Source organism: Myotis lucifugus, unplaced genomic scaffold (assembly GCF_000147115.1).
Source record: "Myotis lucifugus unplaced genomic scaffold, Myoluc2.0 scaffold_46, whole genome shotgun sequence".
NCBI lineage: Eukaryota > Metazoa > Chordata > Mammalia > Chiroptera > Vespertilionidae > Myotis > Myotis lucifugus.
The window spans coordinates 7,127,401-7,149,687 of NW_005871094.1; the positions used below are offsets into that span (position 1 = coordinate 7,127,401).

Here is a 22,287-nt window from a genome sequence, read left to right on the forward strand (position 1 = left end):
AATTCACAACCTACGCCTCGCTCATCACTGCTTCAGTGTGGTAAACCTGCCACAGCACAGCCCATTAGGGATTCTTAATAAAAGAATCCATTATCCTTCCTTCCCTCTTCCCAATACCTCTCCTCCTAAGCAGTCAGAGCTCGAGGATTGACAGGCCCAGAACTTCATGTTCTCTTTCGTGAGCCTAGTCAGTCGGCAGGAGCCCCAACGGGGGTGGCAGGCAGGAGTGGCCGCTTTTGAGGCTTGTTCCTTTCCAGCCTGTCCGTAGGGCAAAGAGAGCAAAGTGACCTTCAGTTGAAAGTAGGATCGAGGCCTGCTCTCAAGACCCCTCTGGCCCTTATGTAAAGCTTTTTGTTGAGTCTAGAGCTCCACCTGGCTTCACTTCCAGAGAAGGGTTTTGAGAAATTGGTATTGTGGAGTTTGCAAAGAATCAACATGAGGATAGACCTCAATGTATTATCTTTTTCACAACTAGTGGAATGGAAGACAGTAAAGGTCAGACATCGATCTATGATAGGTCCAGACTTTCAGAGTTTGTCCTAAGGAGGGAGCTATCTGGAAACAACTACTGGAAGAAGGAACAAGAAACCAGATTAACTGAAAACTTTGAAAGTCATGGATTGGCACACACTCACTTTCTTTTAGTTTGTCAACAATGAGTGGCAGCTATCGTTACCATTAACCACAGAGGTGACCATAAATATACCTGGGAGATAATTAGGGGCTGGTCTATAACTTTTTCCGTCTTTGCAGAGATGGCTCCCATGCTGAGTTATTTTTAAACTTCCAAAAATTCAGGTTTCCTGAGGCCACTGGTAGAGAGAGGGCTGGAGGTATAAATAGGTATATTACAAGGACCAAATATATCTCTTTCCCCATATAAGCACTCCACTGTAATCCATGGAGGTCAGATATATGATTAAATAGGTAACACCTTACATGGAGAAAGTTTAAAAATAAGATGCAGGAAGTCTTAAAATACCTAATTTTTGAGGATATCAGGCAGCCAAGGTAAAGTAGTAGAAAAAGAATAGAATACCCTCCTCTCTCCAAAGTCACGTGTGGGTGTAATGAGAAAACATCTTGCATTCAGAATGTAGAACTAGTTTAGGTTACCAACTAAAGAAGCCAGCTACCAGAAAGCTGCTCAAAAATGGCTTCTCTACTGGCAGTTGAGGAAGAACAAGAAGTTAGACTCATCCTCTGGTTACGATTTAGTCGGGCAAAACCTGACTTAGAGACAAATCTCTGCCAGATTAATCTCTTTCTTCCCTTTGGTTGTATGTTGTCAGGTGCTGGATGTCGGGGTTGTTTGGTCCTAAACCAGTAGTTGGCAAACTGCGCGGCTCTTTGGCCCCTTGAGTGTGCCCACGAAGTTTCAATCTCACTGTATGTGCGCGCCTGCATGTGGTATTTTGTGGAAGAGTCACACTCAAGGGGCCGCAGTTTGCCGACCACTGTCCTAAACCCTGGGATGCTAGCTTCTGTGCTCTCCAGCTAAGGGTAGTACACAGGGGGCTTGGGGAGTTTATAATGAGGCTTTAATTTCTCTGCCTTAAGCCTACACTTCTCAACTCCCCAGTGTGGTGGTTCTGAGAAAGCAGTATATTTATACATGCAACGGAGGGGTGGGGTGGGGGATATTAATTAGTGGAATGACCCATGATAGAATAGGGACCCAAGGCCATTCAACATGCCTATTGGTAACTGCTTCAGTTTTTCACATCCTTGCCCTACAGCAAGCTCTTTAGCCTGTTGCCCAGAAACTTCTCTCATCTCTGTATTAGTAGTTCATAGAAGCAAAGAATACTCTCAAGACAGGAATCCATTTAAGAATATTTTATTTATCTTTTGAGATTACATGTTCATTATTGCTGATCTAATACAATCACTTAGACATAACGATTTCCAAGAGCCTCTTCAGAAATGGTGATCCTTAGAGGTTTTATTTCCTTTCGTTAGATGACAATGAGAACTAGATGGTTATTTATATATATATATATATATGTATGTATATATAGCTTAGAACTTGTCCATATATAATTTGCTGGTGTTGCCTATTTTCTTTCAATAATTTTCCTTAATTAAAAAAAGCTTAATGCAACAATGCATTCGAATTTCTTTTTTAAAACTGTGACAAAGTTAATTCTGAAAAAACCATAGGAGCAGCGATTTTAGATCTGTTCAGAGAAAAGCCAAGCAGCAAAAAAGCTTTGCAGGAGTATATGGCCATGGGAGCCGTGCTCATATGGGAGGATAGGATGAGGAGGTAGGAGGGCAGAGGGAAGGTGGACCAAATACGTTTCTTTAAAAACAAAAAAGAAGAGAGAAAGAAAACAATTTTTTCATTAAGAAGACAAAAAAGACCTTGAAAACTAGCACAAATTCATCATAGGGAAAATGGTAAGTATTCCCACAGGCCAGGGCCGCATAAAGAGATAATTAGTTTTCTTTCCCATGCTTCCAGATACCTAGGAGGCGTCTAGGTGAGAGCTTGAGGGAAGAAGACACATTTGCTCTGATTCCAAGGGTAGAGGGAATAATGACCAAATTCCAACTAAAGCAGAACCCAAATTCTCAGGCTTGTGCCTCCTTCTTCTCAGTGATTGATGACACAGGATCCCCAGAGAGAAAGGAGAAGTCATCTGGAACTCAGAGGCAAATACCTCATTATGGGCAGCAACACTAGCAACGTAACCTAGAAGCCCAGTGTGGCTCCTTTTTCCTTTGGAAGGGCATGTTCTGTCAGGATCAGCACAAAGGAAGTTCCATAGAGAGCCAGGCTTTGCTGAGAAACAGCAGGTTATGACTTTTGGCCTAAGAACATAATAGGCCAGAGTCCAGATATCTGCCTAAGGAATTTTCTCTAGATATAAGATAAAGTACAAAAATCGGAATCTTTTGCAAAAGGGGTCCAATTAATTAATACAAAAATCAGAACTGGGTAAGCAAATGAAAAAAATTAAATAGCCTTGTAGAATTTTCAGCATTTATGACCTTCTTCATGAAAGAATATAGCCATGTACGTGGCTTTTTTCCAGTGCTTGCTAAGACATACGGCCTTTGAGTAATCAGACCGTATGGCTGAGCCTATATAGTATCTAATGAAGCAAACAGTCATTTACCTAAGGTCCACCTCCCTGCCTCCAAAAGGAAGATCACTTCCAGAGGGTGTAGGTGAAGAGCAGGGTAAGTTGGAGCAGGTGGAGGCTGGGGAGGAGAATTAGAGTGGGAAGGTTATAGTGACCCTGGGTGGTCTGGTGTTTTCTTGAGTCACCTTGGTCTTGACTCTTTGAGGCAGACCAGGATAGGAAAAAAACAAAACAGGAAAACAAACAAACCTGAGAGTCTAATTAGGGTTGGAAGGGGGAAAGGGGACTCACTTCATTCAAGATTTGTAGGGCCACTCTAGACTTTAACTCTTACAACTAATCTGGTTCCACTGGAACCCTAAGACCAATAGGTCTGTCTCCAAAAGGAATCAAACTCTTAGGTGGGACATAAAATTTCAGGCTGCTCACATTACTAATTGTTTGTAATGTTGGAGTTACTCAAGAAATGACTTCTGAAACACAGGCCCCTAAGATGGAAAAGGCCAGAACATAAAAAGATACCCTAACAAAGAAGAAATACCAGACTAAATTAGAGACAGTAAATTTCAGTTTCATTGACAGCTGAATGTCCAATGACATTCAACCTGACTTTGACCATCTGGACAGTTTACAGTGTCATCTCTGTACAGTTTAAGCTGCAAAGATCTTCCCAGGAGACAAATAAATACATTCTGCTTCTTTAGGGCGTCAAGCTGTGGGCCTGAAAGACCTGTCCCATTTCCAAAGCCATACACTCCAAATCCCTTGGAAAGTATGCCTTTCCCTGCTCAGTTTCAGAAGCAGTTTTAGGCAATAAAAGGAAGTTTCAGGAAGCAATGTTCCACATTTCTGAAACAATGTCAATTTGGAGGGAGCTTCCTGGGAAACTATCCAGTTAAATGACAAGGAAGTACAACCATGGGCCCCAGTAGGGCTGCCTCCCACTTCCTGAACAGAGAGAGGGCAGTTTGGGTTAGAAAGATGGCAAAACATATGTCTGACAAATATCAGAGATGCTGAGAAAATAATGGAAGCACATTCCTCTTGGAACCAGAAAGTGTTAAAATGGACATAAGTACTTAAGAAGAAAGGAGTCCCGGGTAAAGGAGTTCCAGTAAGCACAGGCATAGCTGAGTTCTTGGTGCAGCTTGCCAAAGCCGTAACAATCCTTTCCAACCATTTTATAAAGAAGGCAGTGACAATGATGATGGCTGGGAACCCAGGCCATGTTAATACAGTGGCTTCCAAACAGCCTTATCTGGGGACAAACCAAAGCTGAGAAAAGCAGCTGTTGAAAATGTATCCCAGAAAACCCCAGGAAACAAGGAGTCCGGAATCCCAGGACTCACTCCTGAGCCTGAACAAGAGAAGGTGACCACTGCTAAGGCTTCAGTCAATAGGGAATAATGCAAAAGATGCACTGGGAATGGTTACCCATTTCTTCCCTTCCTCAGCCTGTCCTCTGCGGCTCTCACAGCCCTCGGGGCAGTAACCACTCTGGGCCAAGGCGACAGGCACAGGATTCTAGATTTTAATAAATAAATAATCTAACATATAAGGTGAGCACGGCGGGCAGCTGATTAGAGAAGCAGCTTGCTGGGTTCCTTCCTGTGTAGGAGTGGAGAAAAGGCTTGGAGTTCTATTCCTTAAAACTTCTTCTGGCTTGAGTTATAGGAACTTAATACCTGGAGGGAAAAAGAAAGATGAGACTGTGATGTTATCAGCTTGTGGGGATGCTGGGACATGAAGAGCCTGCTTAGAGGTGTACTAGGGAGGCAGGGACTTTTCTGGAGTGTATGGGGAGGGTAGATAATTGTGTTAAAAAAGCCAGTATTTCTCTATAAAGAGGTAAAAATCATATCAAGAAGATGAAATGAAGAAAGGCAAATTCAGGGAAGGGAACACTAATGTCTTGAGAAAGCCTCAGAGTCCTTTGCGGGTGGCAGCAAGGGAGGGGGGTTTATTTTTCTGATTCCAGGTAAATATGGCGATGATGCAAAGACCAATTCGGTCTTCACTACCCAGGCTTCCCTGATTTCTAGAGAACCCAAGGCACCTGTAGTAATTAGGCTTGAAGGGCCCATTCTTGTTGAGTCCCAGATACTTGGCCTGCTCATCTGTCAGCTCTGTCAGGTGGGCATCAAAGGTGGGCAGGTGTAGGCTGGCCACATACTCATCTGGAACAGACCACAGAAGCCCTGGTATAAGCATTCATGCCTCTTGTCTGGCTGTTCTCTACATGTTAGGCCTTAAAAAGTTGAAAGACACCTTCTAATTCTTAGAGCTGAATGAAAAACGCTCAACTTTTGCTCACTGGCTCTTAGTTCTAAGGAATGGTTGCTTGAACTTTGAACCCATAACCTTTCAAAGCCATAACCTTTCTTCCTTACAAGCTGCTTTGATCCTGAACCTTTCCTTCTCCTCAGGGAGAAATGAAAGAAATAGGCCTTTGGGTCTAAAAGAAAGGATAGGCTAGTGGGAGGACTAAAAAATGGGAAGCTCCAACTTTAGTTCTGCCTCAAACTCTATACCTTGAGTCACTCAGAAAAACTCACATCTGGTAAACCTGAAAGGAATGACTAAGAATGATACCACACTTGCTTTCAGTATGTTTAGTTCTCTTATGATTTGTTTACATTCCCTTTCCTGAATGCATATTACTTATTCAAAATTTTATGTCATTCCCTATGTATTTGTTTGTTCTCCCTAACTTCACTTCATATTCGTTCAGAATATGTACTGCTCTATTTCTTTTATATCCTTCCAAAGTGTCTACTCAAGGAAAACATGTCAACTTCTAACAGCTGCTTTGCATTTAGTGCTAAAGCAAAATGAAACCAGAAGCTGATTTATTCCCCGATCTTTGTGTCAGGAGCTTATAAACACAGTTGCAGTTCAAGTGCTTGAGGCAGGTTCTTTAAAAATTTAAGACAGTTTAATGTTTCTCTTATACAAAACACCCACATAACTAAACTCGTCATAGAAGCTATTCAGAAGCTTTCCTTTGGCTGGAACAATGGGTTAAGAGTTAGAAGGCGTAGAATGAAAGTCCTCCGGTCTGAGCGTTTGGTAGGGGCTGTCTAGAAGTGGAATAAGTCAGATGTTGCAAGGTAGGAGATGATTCCTCTCTTGGGGAAAATCTTTTTCTTCTTTGAGATTCTTACAGACAAGATACTTGATGAGAGAAAACCCTTAAATGCACAGGCAGGTAAACAAAATCATAGCAAAGTGTCGCGACTTTACTGGAGCAACCCGTGTGGAACATGGGATCAATCAGCTGAGGATGGAACCTAGGAATTCTAGCTCCTACTTTACAAGATAAACATCTCTCTCTCTCTCTTTTTTTCCTGTCCTTATGAAACATCATGCTCCCAAACTTCAGTTAACCTCTGATTCTGAACTACTTTGGTAAGGATGGAGATGGAAGAACACATACTTACCCATTTTCTTGGGCAACAGGTAGACATCCTGCTTATAGCGACCCTCAGGAGCATTGTAAAGCTCTATCAAGGCAAGAGCCTAGAAAAACAGAGAGATGGATGCTGCTGTGCCATTCACAACCATCCGCCCCACATCAAGTAAAACCCTGATGGTCTCAGGATCCTCTCCAGGCCACTGCTTTCCCCCTCTGGAGGCCTTACCTGAGTAGTAGCGGTAATTGAGAGCACAAATGTAGGCACTGTGGAGCAGCTTAGGTTCAGCAGACGGCCCTGGAGAGCAAGGATTACGACACAAACTGGTTAGGACCAAGTCTCCAGCCTTTGAGGAGTGAGGGAAGTGCATGCCTGCCTGTTTCCAAATACTTCCCAATAACACTGCTGGGCAAAAAGCAGGTGTTCAATAAATAGAAATTAGCCCTGACCGGTTTGGCTCAGTGGATAGAGTGTCAACCTGCGGACTGAAGGGTCCCAGGTTCGATTCTGGTCAAGGGCATGTACCTTGGTTGCGGGCACATACCCAGTAGCGGGTGTGCAGGAGGCAGCTGATCGATGTTTCTCTCTCATTGATGTTTCTAACTCTCTATCCCTCTCCCTTCCTCTCTGTAAAAAATCAATAAAATAAAAAAAAAAGAGCCAGTTCTTACAGGGTCTCTGGCTTATGAGCTTCACATTAAATAAATAAATAGAAATTAATTGATTGACATTTAAGTGAAACCATAATAAGTTCTGGAGAATTTGATGAAGTTAACAGATAAAAGATCCTTGGGATTATGTAAAAAAGATGGTCACAGATACTGAGTCTTAGGCCAGTCTTTGAACTTCCTGATTCTACAGCAGGATATCCTCCCTCTAAGGCATGGACATCCCTTTGAAAGAAGGTCCTAACTATTGATGTAGTCAAATTCAGGGGAAACTCTCCAGGTTGAGAGGAAAGATTTTTTTTGGATTTAGGAAGCTGTGATGATTCTTGTGCTTCTTTCTCAATTTAGTTCCCCTAAATTCAAGGGCTACCTTGTATTTTGAGTGGATGATTCAGAGACTAGAAGAGCTAGAAACTGTCTCCAATGCCATCCTTCCCTACTTCATTTCCTAAAAAGCTTGACAACCTTTTTTGCTCAACCACAGGCACCAAAAACAATTGGTGACTTGCTTTTGTCACAAGAATGACTAAATGGACCTTCTAGGCCAGTGGTCGGCAAACTCATTAGTCAACAGAGCCAAATATCAACAGTACAACGATTGAAATTTCTTTTGAGAGCCAAATTTTTTTAAACTTAAACTGTATAGGTAGGTACATTGTTATTAACCTACCAATATAGTTTAAGTACTGTTGATATTTGGTGCCTCCCCCGCGCTTTGGATCCCGTGGCCTGCCTGCGCTGCGTCTCCGGTTTCCCGTCGCCCGACCAACCCACACCCCCCACTTCTTCTAATGCCACTTCTTCAAAATAGACTCGCCCAGGCCAAAAACCGACTTCTGCGCATGGGCCACGAAGTTTCAATCGCACTGTATGTGCACGCCCGCATGTGGTATTTTGTGGAAGAGCCACACGCAAGAGGCCAAAGAGCCACATGTGGCTTGCGAGCCGTGGTTTGCCAACCACTGTTCTAGAGCAACGAGGAATAAGTCACCAGACAGTGGGCTGACATCAAAGCAATTAATGAATATTTAACAACCTGTCCCGCCCCTCCCTGTACAATTCCTTTCTTGTGAAGAAATTCAGCCCCTTTATAGATGCTGTAAAGTATCTGAGAAGGTGAGATAAGGTGAGGAAAGTTAAAGAGAACAGGAAGGATACTCAAACTTAAAAGGCCAATGAAAGTCAAGACAAAGTCTGAGTTAGAAGAAGCCAGGAGAGGGAACTATCAATCATACAACCAGTATACAGCTGGGTACATACTGCATGTCTGGCTCAATTCAGGGGAATGGACACTCAAAAATGGAATCTATCATAAAGACAGGACCTACCCAGAGCTTGCCTAAGATCGTCTTAGTTACAGCCAGCAATATCTACTTTGTGCTTACTGATTAAATCATCCCACAATCGACATTATCTCTTTGTAAGCAACACTCAGAGTGGCATGGGTTCTATCCATGAATTTCTTTCACAGTAATAGTCATTATCTGACTCAGCCTGTAGAGTGACATAGAGAGACAGGATAATTGGTGAAAAGTGGGGAACCAAAATAGTTTAATTGTCAAATGAAAATGAAAAGACCTTTCACAGTTAGATGTAAAATCCACTGGTAAAGTAGTTAAGCTTGTGCTTAAGAGGAGTTGAAAAGTGTGAGAGAACATGAGGAGGAGGAGATCTGAGTATTGCAGTCTCTCCTGTCAGAACTGAATCTCTCTTACCAGCCTCAGGTCTTACCTCTGCCAGCAATACTATCCTCTTGCCATCAGGCCATATTACATGGTCAACTTGGGACCTCACTCGCTCCCAGGTCAGTTCTGGTGTCCGCAGACTCGCCTGGAATACATACAGCAAGCAAATCATCAGCCATGCCAGGTCCCACTTGGTGGACAAAAAGTGTTGAAGGGAGCCATTTCAAATAGCAAGTTGAAAGAAGCAACCAACATGCTAGATGGAGAATACCTGTCCTGGGTTGGTTAGGACTGTTCCATTTCAGGAAATTTAATCTTAGGCCCAGCCAGGGAGGGATCACTCAGGATGTCATTCCACAACATATACAGTACGCCCACTCTCTGCTGAGCACAGTAAAAGGTGCTATGGGAAATACAAAAGAAACCAAAGACATGGTTTCTGCCTTCAAAAAGCTCTTATTTTGGCTAGGGACACAAAACAATACACATGTGAGGGGGGGAGGGAAAAGCCTTTAAAATACTTACAAAGCAACATGCAAACAAGTGCAAATTAATACAGTGCAAACTGAATATATAAGTGCCAAAGAGACACACAAAAAAGGAGGTTCAGAGCTGAGTGAGATTAGTTAGAGAAGGCTGAACATCCTAAACATAGCATGCTAGGGCCCAAGTTCTGCCCTCCTGTCCCAGTGTCCCAGTTTCCACCTTCTGAATGATGGTGGTTCACCCTAAAGTTGCAGAAGCTCTGTGACCTCAGTGCAAATGTGAAGTAGGCTTTAGAGAAATGCTTAATGGTAGAATAAAGCTCCCAATGGGCTCACCCTCCTTCCATTTCTGTATATTGTATATTCCGAGAACAAGAGAAGAGATGTTAAGTTTATTAACAGCAGCAATCAAATAACAGTAATAAGGTTTAGACTGAAGACAACTTCCTTCTTCCAAAAGGCAATGCCTACAATAGAAAGTCCACATTCTAAGAGTACCTATTGGATCACGGTGGTAAAATTTAGGAGTTCTGCCAAATAGTAGTTTTCAGACAAAGAGAAATACTTCAGTTACACAATAATCATTTACTGAGTACAGACACTGTGGTAAAGGACACTATTATAGAGAAGGCTATGGACTCCTCTACTAGAATGTGAGCTATTTCTGGATAGGGAATGTATCATCTTTTCATTTTCAGCCTAGTGGGAAAGATAGACATTCAGGACAGTATTAATGGTCTGGGTCCATTTATTAGGTAGATGGGAAGTAAATAAATTTCTTGAAATGTCAAACCTTTCTAGAGGGCAATTTGGCAGTAGCTAACAAAATTTTATATGAACATAATCTTTGACCAATTTCACTTTGAAGGCTGTATCCTATAGAAAAACTTGCTCAATATAAGTGCCCAAGAATGTTCATCCAGTGTTGTTTCTAATTGCAAAGTGTAAATCAACGAGGAAATGGCTAAGTAAACCAAGATAATTCTATACAATGGAATATTATGTAATTGTTTAAAAAAAGAAGTATATCTATAGGTGTTAATGTGAAAACCACTCATTACTGTTAAGTGAAAAAATCAAGTTGCAGAACAATATACTATAATCTCAATTATGTAAATTTTTTATTTCTTACTTTAAATGTATTTATATCGTTTGAAATGTTAAACTAAGCAAATATTACCTTTTAAAAATATATTTTTTAGCAAATATTACTTTAAAATTAGGATTTTAAAAAGAAATTTTATGAGTACTCTAAATAGAGTTAAAAAAATTAAGCAAATGGATAATTTTGGGATGTTAAGGATAGAAATTAAGTTAGAAATATCACCATGGAAGGCAATAACAACATAGAGCCAAGAAATACTCCATGGTGACACTGGTATTTATTGACTGAGATGATGGGACTTTAAAATGGCTATGTTGCAAGCAAAATACCCAAGGATCAGTTTAAAATGGGGATTGAAGAGTTATCCAGGCAACTTCAATAACCTACTGAGGTCCATTTGACAGCCACGCTCCTCAAGAGAAGGGTTTGCTATGGCTCTAGCACAGCTTTACGAGATTTTCTCTTAAAGGCATCCAATTGTCTGTGGATTTACAATCACTAACCAGCCCACCAGGAAGAAGTTCCCTAATGCAGACTACCTTCCCAAGCTCGGTGTATGTCCATGTAAATCAGCCAGTTACTATACTTGCACAAATCAGTATTAATGATTAGGAACAGTGCACATCAGTTGTTTTTTTCCCCAGGGAAAACAGCTGTGGTTCTTGTTTTGCAAAGCAAGTAGTAAATAGCAAGTCTCAGGTCATAACTCTTTGGCTGACTAAAACTTTTAAAGCATCTATAATAATATAAGTGTAATATGCTAATTAGATTGGACACTTCGAGGGAAGCCCAGGTCCTGGGTGCCAGAGGGGAAGCTGGTGCTGGCAGCCAGGGGAAGGAAGGCCTACTATTGCACTAATTTTGTGCATCGGGCCTCTAGTATGTACATAATGATCTAACTACTTAAATTATGAAGCTTACAGGCCTTCTATGTGATGCACATGGGTAAGCATATCTGCTTTCAAGGGAAAGGCAATATGCGAAAGACATGACCAAAAGGCAGCTTAGAGCCCAGCCGGTGTGGTTCAGTGGTTGGTTGTCGACCCATGAACCAAGAGGTCACCAGATCAACTCCTGGTCAGGGCACAGGCCCAGGTTATGGGCTTGATCCTAGGTAGGGGGCATGCAGGAGGCAGACAATCAATGTTTCTCTCTCATCACTGTTTCATCTTTTTATCCCTCTCCCTTCCTCTCTTTCTAAAAAAATCAATAAAAACATAATAATAATAAAAAAAGGCAGCTAAGAGCACAATCCCTATCACAGGTTCCCTACAGCATTAATATTTCTCAGGAAAAAATGCAGCTTTTAAATGACCAATTCTTGATGAGCTATTCCTTGTTTAAATACAGCAGTCAACATCTCAAGGTTAGGTAAAACTAAATTTCTACTTCCTATTGGTCCTATCTTCACAATATATGACTTCTTATCACCTTCAGTGCTTGCCCATCTGATCCAAGCTACCAACTTCTATCGCTGGAAATACTGAAAGAGCCTTCTATGGTCTCTATCACTACTCAAGTTGCGGACATGTTTTCTTTATACAACGACCAGAGTAATCTTTTAAAACATAAGTCCGATTTTGTCAGTTACCTATTCAAAACCTTCCAATGGCTTCCCTGTGCCCAGAATAAAATCTAAAGCCCTTATCATGGCCTACAAAGTTCTCCATAACACACGGCCTCCGTGAGGTGTCTCCTGTTCTCATCCCCTTCCCCATTCTGTTCCTGCTAAGATGGTATCCTTTCTGTTCCTCAAGCACATTAAGCACTTTCTACCTTAGGGTCTTTTACTCACTATTCTCTGAATAGAATTCTCAGAAGGCTTGCTCTTCTGGCTGCTTTTCTTCAACTCTAGGCACTAACTGACAATAACTGTCTATTTTTTAAAATGTATTTTTATTGATTTCAGAGAGGAAGGGAGAGGAAGAGAGAGATAGAAACATCAATGATGAGAGAGAATCATTGATTGGCTGCCTCCTGCCCCCTACTAGGGACTGAGCTCGCAACCCGGGCATGTGCCCTTGACCGGAATTGAACGCGGCACTCTGAGTCCGCAGGCCTACGCTCTACACACTGAGCCAAACTGGCTAGGGCGACTGTCTATTTATTGTCTGCCTCCCACATTGGAATGTAAAGTCCAGGAGAGCAGGCATGTTGTTGTTCTCTGCTATTCTTCAGACAAGCACTTGGCACAGAGCAGAGCAAGCATTCAATACAAATTTGCTAAATAGCGAATGAACATTCTGGTTTCAATTATTAGTTGATTTTGCTATTTCCTTAAATTTCATTTTACATTCCCTAGGACACTTCCATCAAAGGTAGAGTAACTTAATTTTTCTAAAGCCCTTCTGAGCATCTCCCTTTCTAGACTATTTGGTTTAGTTATATACCCTCTGCTAAGAAAAGCACAAAAAGAACTGAGAGATGGCCTTTGGCTAGTGTACCTGGAAGATACTGAGGCACCTAGCAATACCTGTAAAACTAGGCCTACTCTAAACACAGAAGCCAGGGTGATCTTTTAAAAATAAAAGCCATCCTTTGAAAACAGAACTCAGACTGTTATGAATATTACCAGTACTCCCTATTTCTCTCAGAATATAATCAATTCTTACAATGGCCTATGAGACCCTATAAGGTCTGGCTCATTACCTCTCTGACCTCATCCTGCCCCTTACTCATTCTTTTCCAACCATTCTGGCCTCATTGTTGATCCTCAAACAGACGAGGCACCCTCCTGCCTCAGGGCACTTATCTGACTATTCTCTCATCTTGAAATACTCTTCACCTAAAAACCCATGACTAATCCTTCAAGTCTGCTCAAACATCACCTTCTCAATGAGGCTTATACCTGACTCCTCTACTTAAAATTATAACTCAGCACTCTATGCCCTGGCCAGTGTGTCTCAGTTGGTTGGGCATTGTCCCGTGCATCGAAAGATTGTTAGTTCAATTCCTGGTCAGGGCACATGCCCCAGATGCGGGCTCAATCCCCAGTGGGGGTGTGCAGAAGGCATCTGATGCATGTTTCTCTCCCTCTCTCTCCCTTTCTCTAAGTCAATAAAAATATTAGTAAAATAAAATTATAACTCAGCACTCTTGATTACCTTTACTATGCTCTACTTTTTCTTTGTTCCATGGTGCTTTTGCCTTCTAACCTACTATACATTTTACTTATTATGTTTATTGTTTTTTATTTTCTTCTCTAAAATGTAAGCTCCAGCCCTAGCCGGTTTGGCTCAATGGATAGCGCATCCACCTGCAGACCAAAGGGTCCTGGTTTCGATTCTGGTCAAGGGCATGTACCTTGGTTGCAGGCTCTTCCCTGGCCTGGGCCCTGGTCAGGGCTCATGCAGGAGGCAACCAATCAGTGTGTTTCTCTCACATAGATGTTTCTCTCTGTCTTTCCTTCTCTCTCTAAAAATCAATGGAAAAGTATCATCGTGTGAAGATTAAAAAAAAATAAAATGTAAGCTCCGTGAGGGCAGGAATGTTTGCATGTTTTGTTCACTGATTCCAAGAATCTAGACAGCACCTGGCACGTAACAATCACTATAAATGTTTGTGATTAAAGGTAAGGAGCCTCCTGGCCTTTATCCTGAGAGATTACTTATGTCTGGGCTGCCTTCAGAGGAGAGATCACCATCACAATTGGAAGTTAATTTGGAAATCATGAGGAGGTAATAGTGCAGAAAAACAGAACAAACAAAAAACTAGTCTAGAAGTAAAAAGTCCTGGATTTTGTGTTTTAAATTCATTTTTTTAAAAATCAATGTGTATGACTGAATGATGTACTTAACTTCATAGTTTCCCAACTGAAAATCAAGGACAAGAATAATGCCTCATGAGGTGATCAAGAGAATGAAATGAGATAAAGTAAAAATATAAAAATGCATGTTTGCATTTGGAATTCTTTTCAGTTCAGTGCTTCTTGAGGGTTTAGAAGGGAAAATTCCTTTCCACTTCTCTTAATCAAAAAATTTCTCATTAAGCTCAGAGCAGGACTACTACTACTTCCCTTAAGTTTTTCCCATTTGGGGGCTCTATAAGCAGATTAATCCAAAAAAGTACAATCATGTGCTAGGCAGTTTTAGAAATATTAATATCTTAGACCATGTACTAAAGGGGCAGTATGGCACATAAGTGAAACTTAACCCAACCGCAACCACAACAAAAAGAACTAACTAAATGATTCATAAGCAAAATATCGTTGTAAAACAAGAGTAATGGAGCCGTGCCACTCAGAAACATCAAGGGTAGAATAGGCTTTGGTAGGTTGCTTGTCCAGCTATTTTTATAAATAAATAAAAATAGAGCACAGAGTTAAAAAGAGAAACCATTTAAAATAGATATTATCCGGTCTCTTTGCTGAGGTCACATTGAGCTGCGAGCGGCTTCAGGGGCGTCTTTAGGAATCAGCAACATGGCAGAAGACATCAAGACCAAAATCAAGAACTACCGGACTGCTCCTTTTGACAGCCGCTTCCCCAACCAGAGCCAGACCAGGAACTGTTGGCAGAACTACCTGGACTTCCACTGCTGTGAGAAGGCAATGACTGCTAAAGGGGGTGATGTCTCTGTGTGTGAATGGTACCGGCGTGTATACAAGTCCCTGTGCCCCATATCCTGGGTTTCGGCCTGGGATGACCGCCGGGCAGAAGGCACATTTCCTGGGAAGATCTGAACTGGGCATCCTCCATCCTTCCCCCAGGGACGGGAAGGGGGGCCTGGGTACATCCCACTCTAGAATCCTGAATCATGGCTTAACTAATAATAAATACTTGTAAAAATAAATAAATAAGTAAATAAAATAGATATTATCCAACAGGCTCTCAATATATAACTGATCCTTACCTGGCAATGCTGAAGCTCAATCAGAGCAGCCCTCAGTGGAGATAAAAGCATGCTTTGCTTGAGCCATTTACCCAGAGAGAAATACAGTTGTGCCAGAAAAATGCCATAAAATATTAAAAACAGAGTGAAAGTCACACTGAGAAATACTTTGGTAAGTCTGAAAAGAAATAAATAACACTTCTATTAACTCTTACTTGGGCAACTTAGTTGGACCAAGTGTTATTTTGGATTTGAAAATTTTAGGGTGAATGTAATCAAATCAGAGAATCAAATTTGAGGAACATGTGCTACTGAGTTGATTGTGGCACCTAGAGATCCAATTACTATAGTTGGAAAACAGTTAAGGGGAGACTTAGCCCAATGAAAGAGGGAGAAAGAAAAAAGAAACCATAGTATTTGACAGACACAATCAAACTTAAGCAATGTTCTCATTTCAGCCCCTAGATTTCTCTCCCTTGACTTGTTTCCTTAAACCAACCTATCTTACATTCATGGTAAAATTAAACATCCCCAGAATACTGACTACCATTTTATAAAAACTGACTCACATTTACTATATCCTTTTTGTAGTACTGAATTTACTCAGCTCTCAATCCTAAATATAAGATAAAATGGCTTATAGTGTAAACAGGTATCAAGCTTGGGTGGGAGAAAACAATCATTTGAAATGATTAAGTTGAGACAAAGAAGCTTCATATTATCTACAAGCACAGATCATAGGGCTAGTAAGTGAACAGACTGTGGGCAGATCTGACAAGGACAATCATGTTTAGAGTGGCTGGTGAGCCCGCTCTTTCTTCTTCCAGTTTGTTCCTTGGCAAGGAGGAAAGCAAAAGCCCCCAATGATGACTCGCTTGATCTTACCACATCAATCTCTGTGTTGGAATGTCCCATGTTACAAACAATGCAGCTATTCTTCATCCGGTCTAAGTGCTCTCTGGTTACCACATTCTTGTTACCTTAAAAACAGAAGAGATAGCCACATATAAAGGAATGAAGCTGGACTCCTACCTCACACCATACTTAAATTTTTTAAAAAAATATATTTTATTGATTTTTTACAGAGAGGAAGGGAGAGGGATAGAGAGTTAGAAACATCGATGAGAGAGAAACATCGATCAGCTGCCTCCTGCACACTCCCTACTGGGGATGTGCCCGCAACCAAGGTACATGCCCTTGACCAGAATCGAACCTGGGACCCTTGAGTCCGCAGGCCGACGCTCTATCCACTGAGCCAAATCGGTTAGGGCCATACTTAAATTTTAACTTGAAATGGATCAGAGACCTAAATGTAAGAGCTAAAACCATAAAAGTCTGAACAGAAACTGGGAATAAATCTTTCTGACCTTGGATTAAGCAATGCTTTCTTAGATGTAACACCTAAAGCATAAGCAACCAAAGAAAAACTAAACTGAACTACGTTGAAATTAAAACTTTTATGCTACAAATGATATCACCGAGAAAGTGAAAAGACAACCCACAGAACAGGACAAATATTTGCAAATCACATAACAGATAAGGAACTTGTACCCAAAATTTATAAAGAACTCTTGGCTCAATAGTAAAATGACAAATAACCGAATTAAAAAATGAGCAAATGATCTGAATAGACATTTCTCAAAAGAAGATGTGTCAAAAGGCACATTAAACGATGCTCAACATCATCAGGAAAATACAAATCAAAACCTTCACACCTACTAGGATGGCTATAATTAAAAAAGACAGATAATAACAAATACTGGCGAGGATGTGAAGAAACTGCAATTCTCATGCATTGTTGGTGGGATTGCAAAATTGGTGCGGTCACTTTAGAAAAGTTTGGCAGTTCCTCAAAATGTTAAAAGTAGAGTTACCATATGATCCAGCAATTCCACCTGAAGGTATACACCCAAGAGAACTGAAAACATGTTCACACAAAAACTTGTACACAATATTCACAGCAGCATTATTCTTTTATTTTTAGATTTTATTTTCAACTACAGTTTACATTCAATATATACTTTGTTTTAGTTTTAGGTGTACAGCATAGTGGTTAGGTAATCATACACCTTACAAAGTGATTCCCCCCAATATTTCCAGTACCCACCTGGCATCAGACATAGTTATTACAATATTATTGACTATATTCCCTATGTTGTACTTCATATCCCTGTGACTATTTTGTAACTACCAATTTGTACTTCTTAATCCCTTTACTTTTTCCACCACCCCTCCCCTCTATCAACCACCAGTTTGCTCTCTGTATCTATAAGTCTGTTTCTATTTTGTTTGTTCATTTATTTTGTTCTTTAGATTCCACATATAAGTGAAGTCAGAGGGTATTTGTCTTTCTCTGTCTGACTTATTTTACTTAGCATAATATCCTCTACGTCTATACTTAGTCTATAGGGTGAATTTTTTCATATGTGGATTATATATCAATGAAAAAATTAGACTGTGGTGATGCTTGTATGACCCTATGAATTTGCTAAAAAAAAAAAAAAAAAAGCATTGAACTGTACATTTAAATGGGTAAAATCTAAGATACGTGAATTAGATCTCAATAAATTTATTTTAAAAATAGATTAATGGATTGATGTGAAGCAAGAACAGTTTCTTGTGGTCCCTCTTCTCTGCCCCCAGCTCTTCTTTTTCTTTTTTTTTATAAATATATTTTATTGATTTTTTACAGAGAGGAAGGGAGAGGGATAGAGAGTTAGAAACATCGATCAGCTGCCTCCTGCACACTCCCTACTGGGGATGTGCCCGCAACCAAGGTACATGCCCTTGACTGGAATCGAACCTGGGACCCTTGAGTCCGCAGGCCGACGCTCTATCCACTGAGCCAAAACAGTTAGGGCTGCCCCCAGCTCTTCTTGAGCCTATATACATACTTTCGTTTTTAAATATTCTGATTTTCCCCCTCTAAGATACAATTATAAAAGAAAACCAATGTTCCAACAGTTTATGGTTCTAACATAAAGATAAAATCTCAGTCCAAGAAAACTAGTTATTTCTGCATATTCCTCTCTAAAACTCAAAATCTACCTCTTTGGGAATCAATACAATTACGTTTCCCACTTTCTCTACGAATTTTGCTCAGCCTTGCTTTTATTATAGGGTCTATAGAGAAATATATATCACTTTTGGAGGTAAAATTAAAAAAATCAAATGTACAAATGTAAGATCTGGGTTCCCAAACAAAACTCATCTCTAGCCATCTCCTAGGTCAGTGATGGCGAACCTACGAAACGCGTGTCAGAGGTGACACGCGAACTCATTTTTTTGGTTGAATTTTCTTTGTTAAATGGCATTTAAATATAAAAAATAAATATCAAAAATATAAATCTTCGTTTTACTATGGTTGCAAAGATAAAAAAATTTCTATATGTGACACGGCACCAGAGTTAAGTAAGGGTTTTTCAAAATGCTGGCACGCCGAGCTCAAAAGGTTCGCCATCACTGTCCTAGGTGGTTGAAGATGAATGGAGATATAGAACAAAGAGATGGGAAGAAACCTTCCTCTATGAATGACTTAAAGGCATACTTTTGGTCAAGCTCTACAGAGGCAGGAAGAATGTGAAAAATTGACTGGTTTTGTAAACTGCTATCTCTGGCTTTTAGAGTTTGGTTTTGTTCAGAACATTTTCAGCCATTTTTCATTTGTTCCATAAAGGCATTCTCAAGTGCCACCCATTTTAGATGTTATAATCGTACCTGTACAGGTAATAACAATATCCACTTGTCGGATGACCTCATTCAATTTCACCAGGCGAAATCCATCCATACTGTAGAAATAAAGCATGATCAATTAAGCTAAAAGGCAACTGGGAGGTTTTTGCTGAAGAACCTCAAAAGCTATTACTAAGTTGCTTTGATTCCTACACTGTCATTTCTTGATATAGCTGGACTACTCTTAGCAGTGAAAAATTCAAACCATTTCCTTAGTTCATTCAAGACAGAAATAAAAGATTCTTTTGCATCACTGGAACCTGATTCTTCCTGATAATAGGGAGACAATGTTAAGCATGGGATTCCCCAATTAAGTTTCTAGAAAGTGCCATTTTAGCACTGAACCTACTCCCCACTGAAACTGCTTCTCTCCAAGATCATCAATCATCTCCTGAATGCCACAGTAAATTTATTTAGACTCATATATTACTTGATTTCCTCTAGTACATTAAACATTATTTGTCTTCTTAAATCTATATACTCCTTGGAGTCCATACTGTTTTATCCTAGTTTTCCTACTTTTCTGATTGCTCCTTCTCAATCTCACCAATCTTTAAATGTAGGGTACTCTTTTCTCTCAGCACTTCTCCATACCTTTTCCTGGCTATATATGACCCCTCATAGGTGGCTGATTTACATATCTATATCTTTAGCTTAGATATCTCCAAAACTTCAGAGCCCTGGATCAAATTACCCACTAGACAGCTCTGCTAGATGCCCCACAAGGATCTCAAACTTACTGTGTTTGAAAAGAAACTCATTATCTCTCCACGTCCCCAACTCTATTTCTTCTTCTGTATTTTCTATATTATTAGCATTATTTGTTCACCCAACTATATAAGCCAAATAAACTAGGATGTCTGAGCCTACTGCCTCTTCCTAAGTGAGGTTGGCACCAAATCTTTTACCTAACTTCCTTAAAACCTCTTGAATCTGTCCCTTCTTTCCATACATGCTGGCCTTATGTTCAGGTTTTATTTGTCTGTATTACTACAGTAGCTCCTGGACCAATCTCATCACCTCTATAGGTCTATGCCTCTCTAATTCATTTTGCAGAGTGGATTTCCCTAAATGCAACTTGGATCATGTAACTTCCTTGTTTAGAATACTCCAGGGAGATTGCCTGCTCTCAGGAAAAGACCCAAATACTTCTACTGATATATGATTATCCTGACATACGATTCCTATCTCAGATATACTCCTCCCAAATTTACCCTATAGACTAGCTACATTAAAATATGTCAAGCTTCTTAAATATATTGCACTCTCTCCTTCCTTGGTAACTATGGAATTTACTTCCAAACTAAGAAATCATTTATACCAGTTTCAAGACTCAACTGTACTGACACCTCTTTGGACCCTACCTCCTTGCTCTTTTGTTAGATATTTCTCTCTTGGTTCCTAAAGGAGCATGTGCTGTTTACCTCAATCATAGCACTTACTATACTGCACAGTGGTTATCTGTCTGTGTACCTGTCTTCTCTCATTCACTTATTTATCTTATTCATCCCTAGCACACAGCATAGTACCTGATATATTGTAAATGATCAGTTTGTGTCTATAATTTGAATCAGTATATCAGTGAGTATTAAAGCAGGTGATACTTTTTTTTTAAATATATTTTATTGATTTTTTACAGAGAGGAAGGGAAAGAGATAGAGAGCTAGAAACATCGATGAGAGAGAAACATCGATCAGCTGCCTCCTGCACATCCCCCACTGGGGATGTGCCCGCAACCAAGGCACATGCCCTTGACCGGAATCGAACCTGGGACCCTTCAGTCCGCAGGCCGACGCTCTATCCACTGAGCCAAACCGGTTTTGGCAGCAGGTGATAATTTAAGAATGGTGATAATTTCCTTCGGGTGCTGGATCCCTGACTCAGAGAAAACCAACAACTCTGTTGGGGAAATCTGTGGGTTTATGGCTAGGATGTGTGAGGAACAGTAGGACAGGTAGGAATATTTGTGATAAAATCTTTATGTCATGCCTCATTTTATCCTGGGCACTTTCCTCTGGAGGATTAATGGTGAAGACTGGGTAGGTAACCCAGGCTATAGACACTGGGTTTGCAGTAGTTTTCAGGGACAGTGGTTTCTCCATCCTGTTGAGGGTGGCAAGAGACAATTTTAATAATAACTACCATTCAGTGAGCATTTATTATGTGGCAGCAGCTCTGTACTTTTTATAATTATATGACTATTATATATGATTATACATTATATAATAAATATATAATTATGTTACTGAACGTTCACAACACGTTGAGGTAAGTAAGAGTACTCACATTTTACAGATGGTAAAGAAACTATTCTTTTTTAAACTTTTAATTTTGGAATAATTTCAAACTTAAGAATTATAAGAATACTACAAACATCTCTCATACACCCTTCACTCAGCAGATTTTACCCTTAATTTGGATTTGTCTGCTGTGTCCTTCTGATTAGATTTAGTTATACGTTTTTGGGAGGACTATTGTAGAAGTGCTCTTTTCAGTGTATCACATGAGAAGGGACCTGGTACCAGCCTGATTCCTTTTTTATCATTTTTTTCCAAAGGGAGGAGGATTATATGGAGAAGATAAGGAACTACTTGTTCTCTAGGTCAAAGCAGAGGGTATTTCCATAGGAATTCTACATTTTAGCTTCTCTGATCATCTTTCTCTCTGAGCAGAGCTCCTTGATCTTACAGTTAACAGCAGCCTCTCTCAGGATCTGGGCCCCTCTAAGTTAAAATGTATATTAACTGGGCCATTCTTTGAGGCAGCTACACGATCACATGCTAGATGGAGGTGTGGAGGGAAAGGAACGTCTCTTTGTACCCTTACCAGGCTTGAAGAGCACAGATGGGGTCAATCTCAGTCACATACACAATGGAGCCCATGGCTTTCAAGGCAGCACAGCACCCCTTCCCCACCTGAAAACGGGAGAAAGTACACATAATAAGGAAAGTCAATGAGAAAACAGTTTCTCAAAGTTTCCGCCCCCAAAGAAATTTCACTGAATAGATTCATGCTTGGGGAAAAATAAGAAAAACAAATAAATGAATGCAGTTCATAAACAAACTCCTAGCTCCTGCTTAGCACATGTATGTGCATAAGAAACACCCACAGTCACGATTCATAATAAAAACTCAAGCTAAAAGAACATCACAAACAGTACACTGGAACAGTTAGAAAATCAACTTAAGAAAAAATGGCAAAAATGAAGAGGGAAAAAGAAACATTGTAATTGAACCAGAGAGTCTCTAAAGTTATCCCACTCCCCCATCTAAAGTGA

At 40.3% G+C, this 22,287-nt stretch overlaps 2 protein-coding genes across 2 annotated transcripts in view; one reads left to right on the plus strand and one right to left on the minus strand.

Moving 5' to 3' along the window:
* Nucleotides 1–1,824: 1,824 nt before the first annotated feature.
* The window catches only part of AHCYL2 (adenosylhomocysteinase like 2), a 168,399-nt gene continuing 147,936 nt past the window's right edge, over nucleotides 1,825–22,287 (minus strand). Inside the window, 8 exon segments of the mRNA XM_014455492.1 lie at nucleotides 1,825–4,777; nucleotides 5,149–5,269; nucleotides 6,533–6,611; nucleotides 6,734–6,802; nucleotides 8,905–9,003; nucleotides 16,164–16,258; nucleotides 18,996–19,066; nucleotides 21,837–21,925. Coding sequence (XP_014310978.1) covers nucleotides 4,771–4,777; nucleotides 5,149–5,269; nucleotides 6,533–6,611; nucleotides 6,734–6,802; nucleotides 8,905–9,003; nucleotides 16,164–16,258; nucleotides 18,996–19,066; nucleotides 21,837–21,925 — 630 coding nt within the window. The 3' untranslated portion in view covers nucleotides 1,825–4,770.
* Nucleotides 14,785–15,230, plus strand: LOC102423763 (cytochrome c oxidase subunit 6B1-like). The gene has a single exon (XM_006088367.3). The coding sequence runs from the start codon at nucleotides 14,869–14,871 to the stop codon at nucleotides 15,127–15,129; it is 261 nt and encodes an 86-aa protein (XP_006088429.1). The 5' UTR covers nucleotides 14,785–14,868; the 3' UTR covers nucleotides 15,130–15,230.

Bases quoted from the DNA above. Each gene is read 5' to 3' on its own strand.
- LOC102423763 (XM_006088367.3), top strand. From the start codon at position 14,869: ATGGCAGAAGACATCAAGACCAAAATCAAGAACTACCGGACTGCTCCT.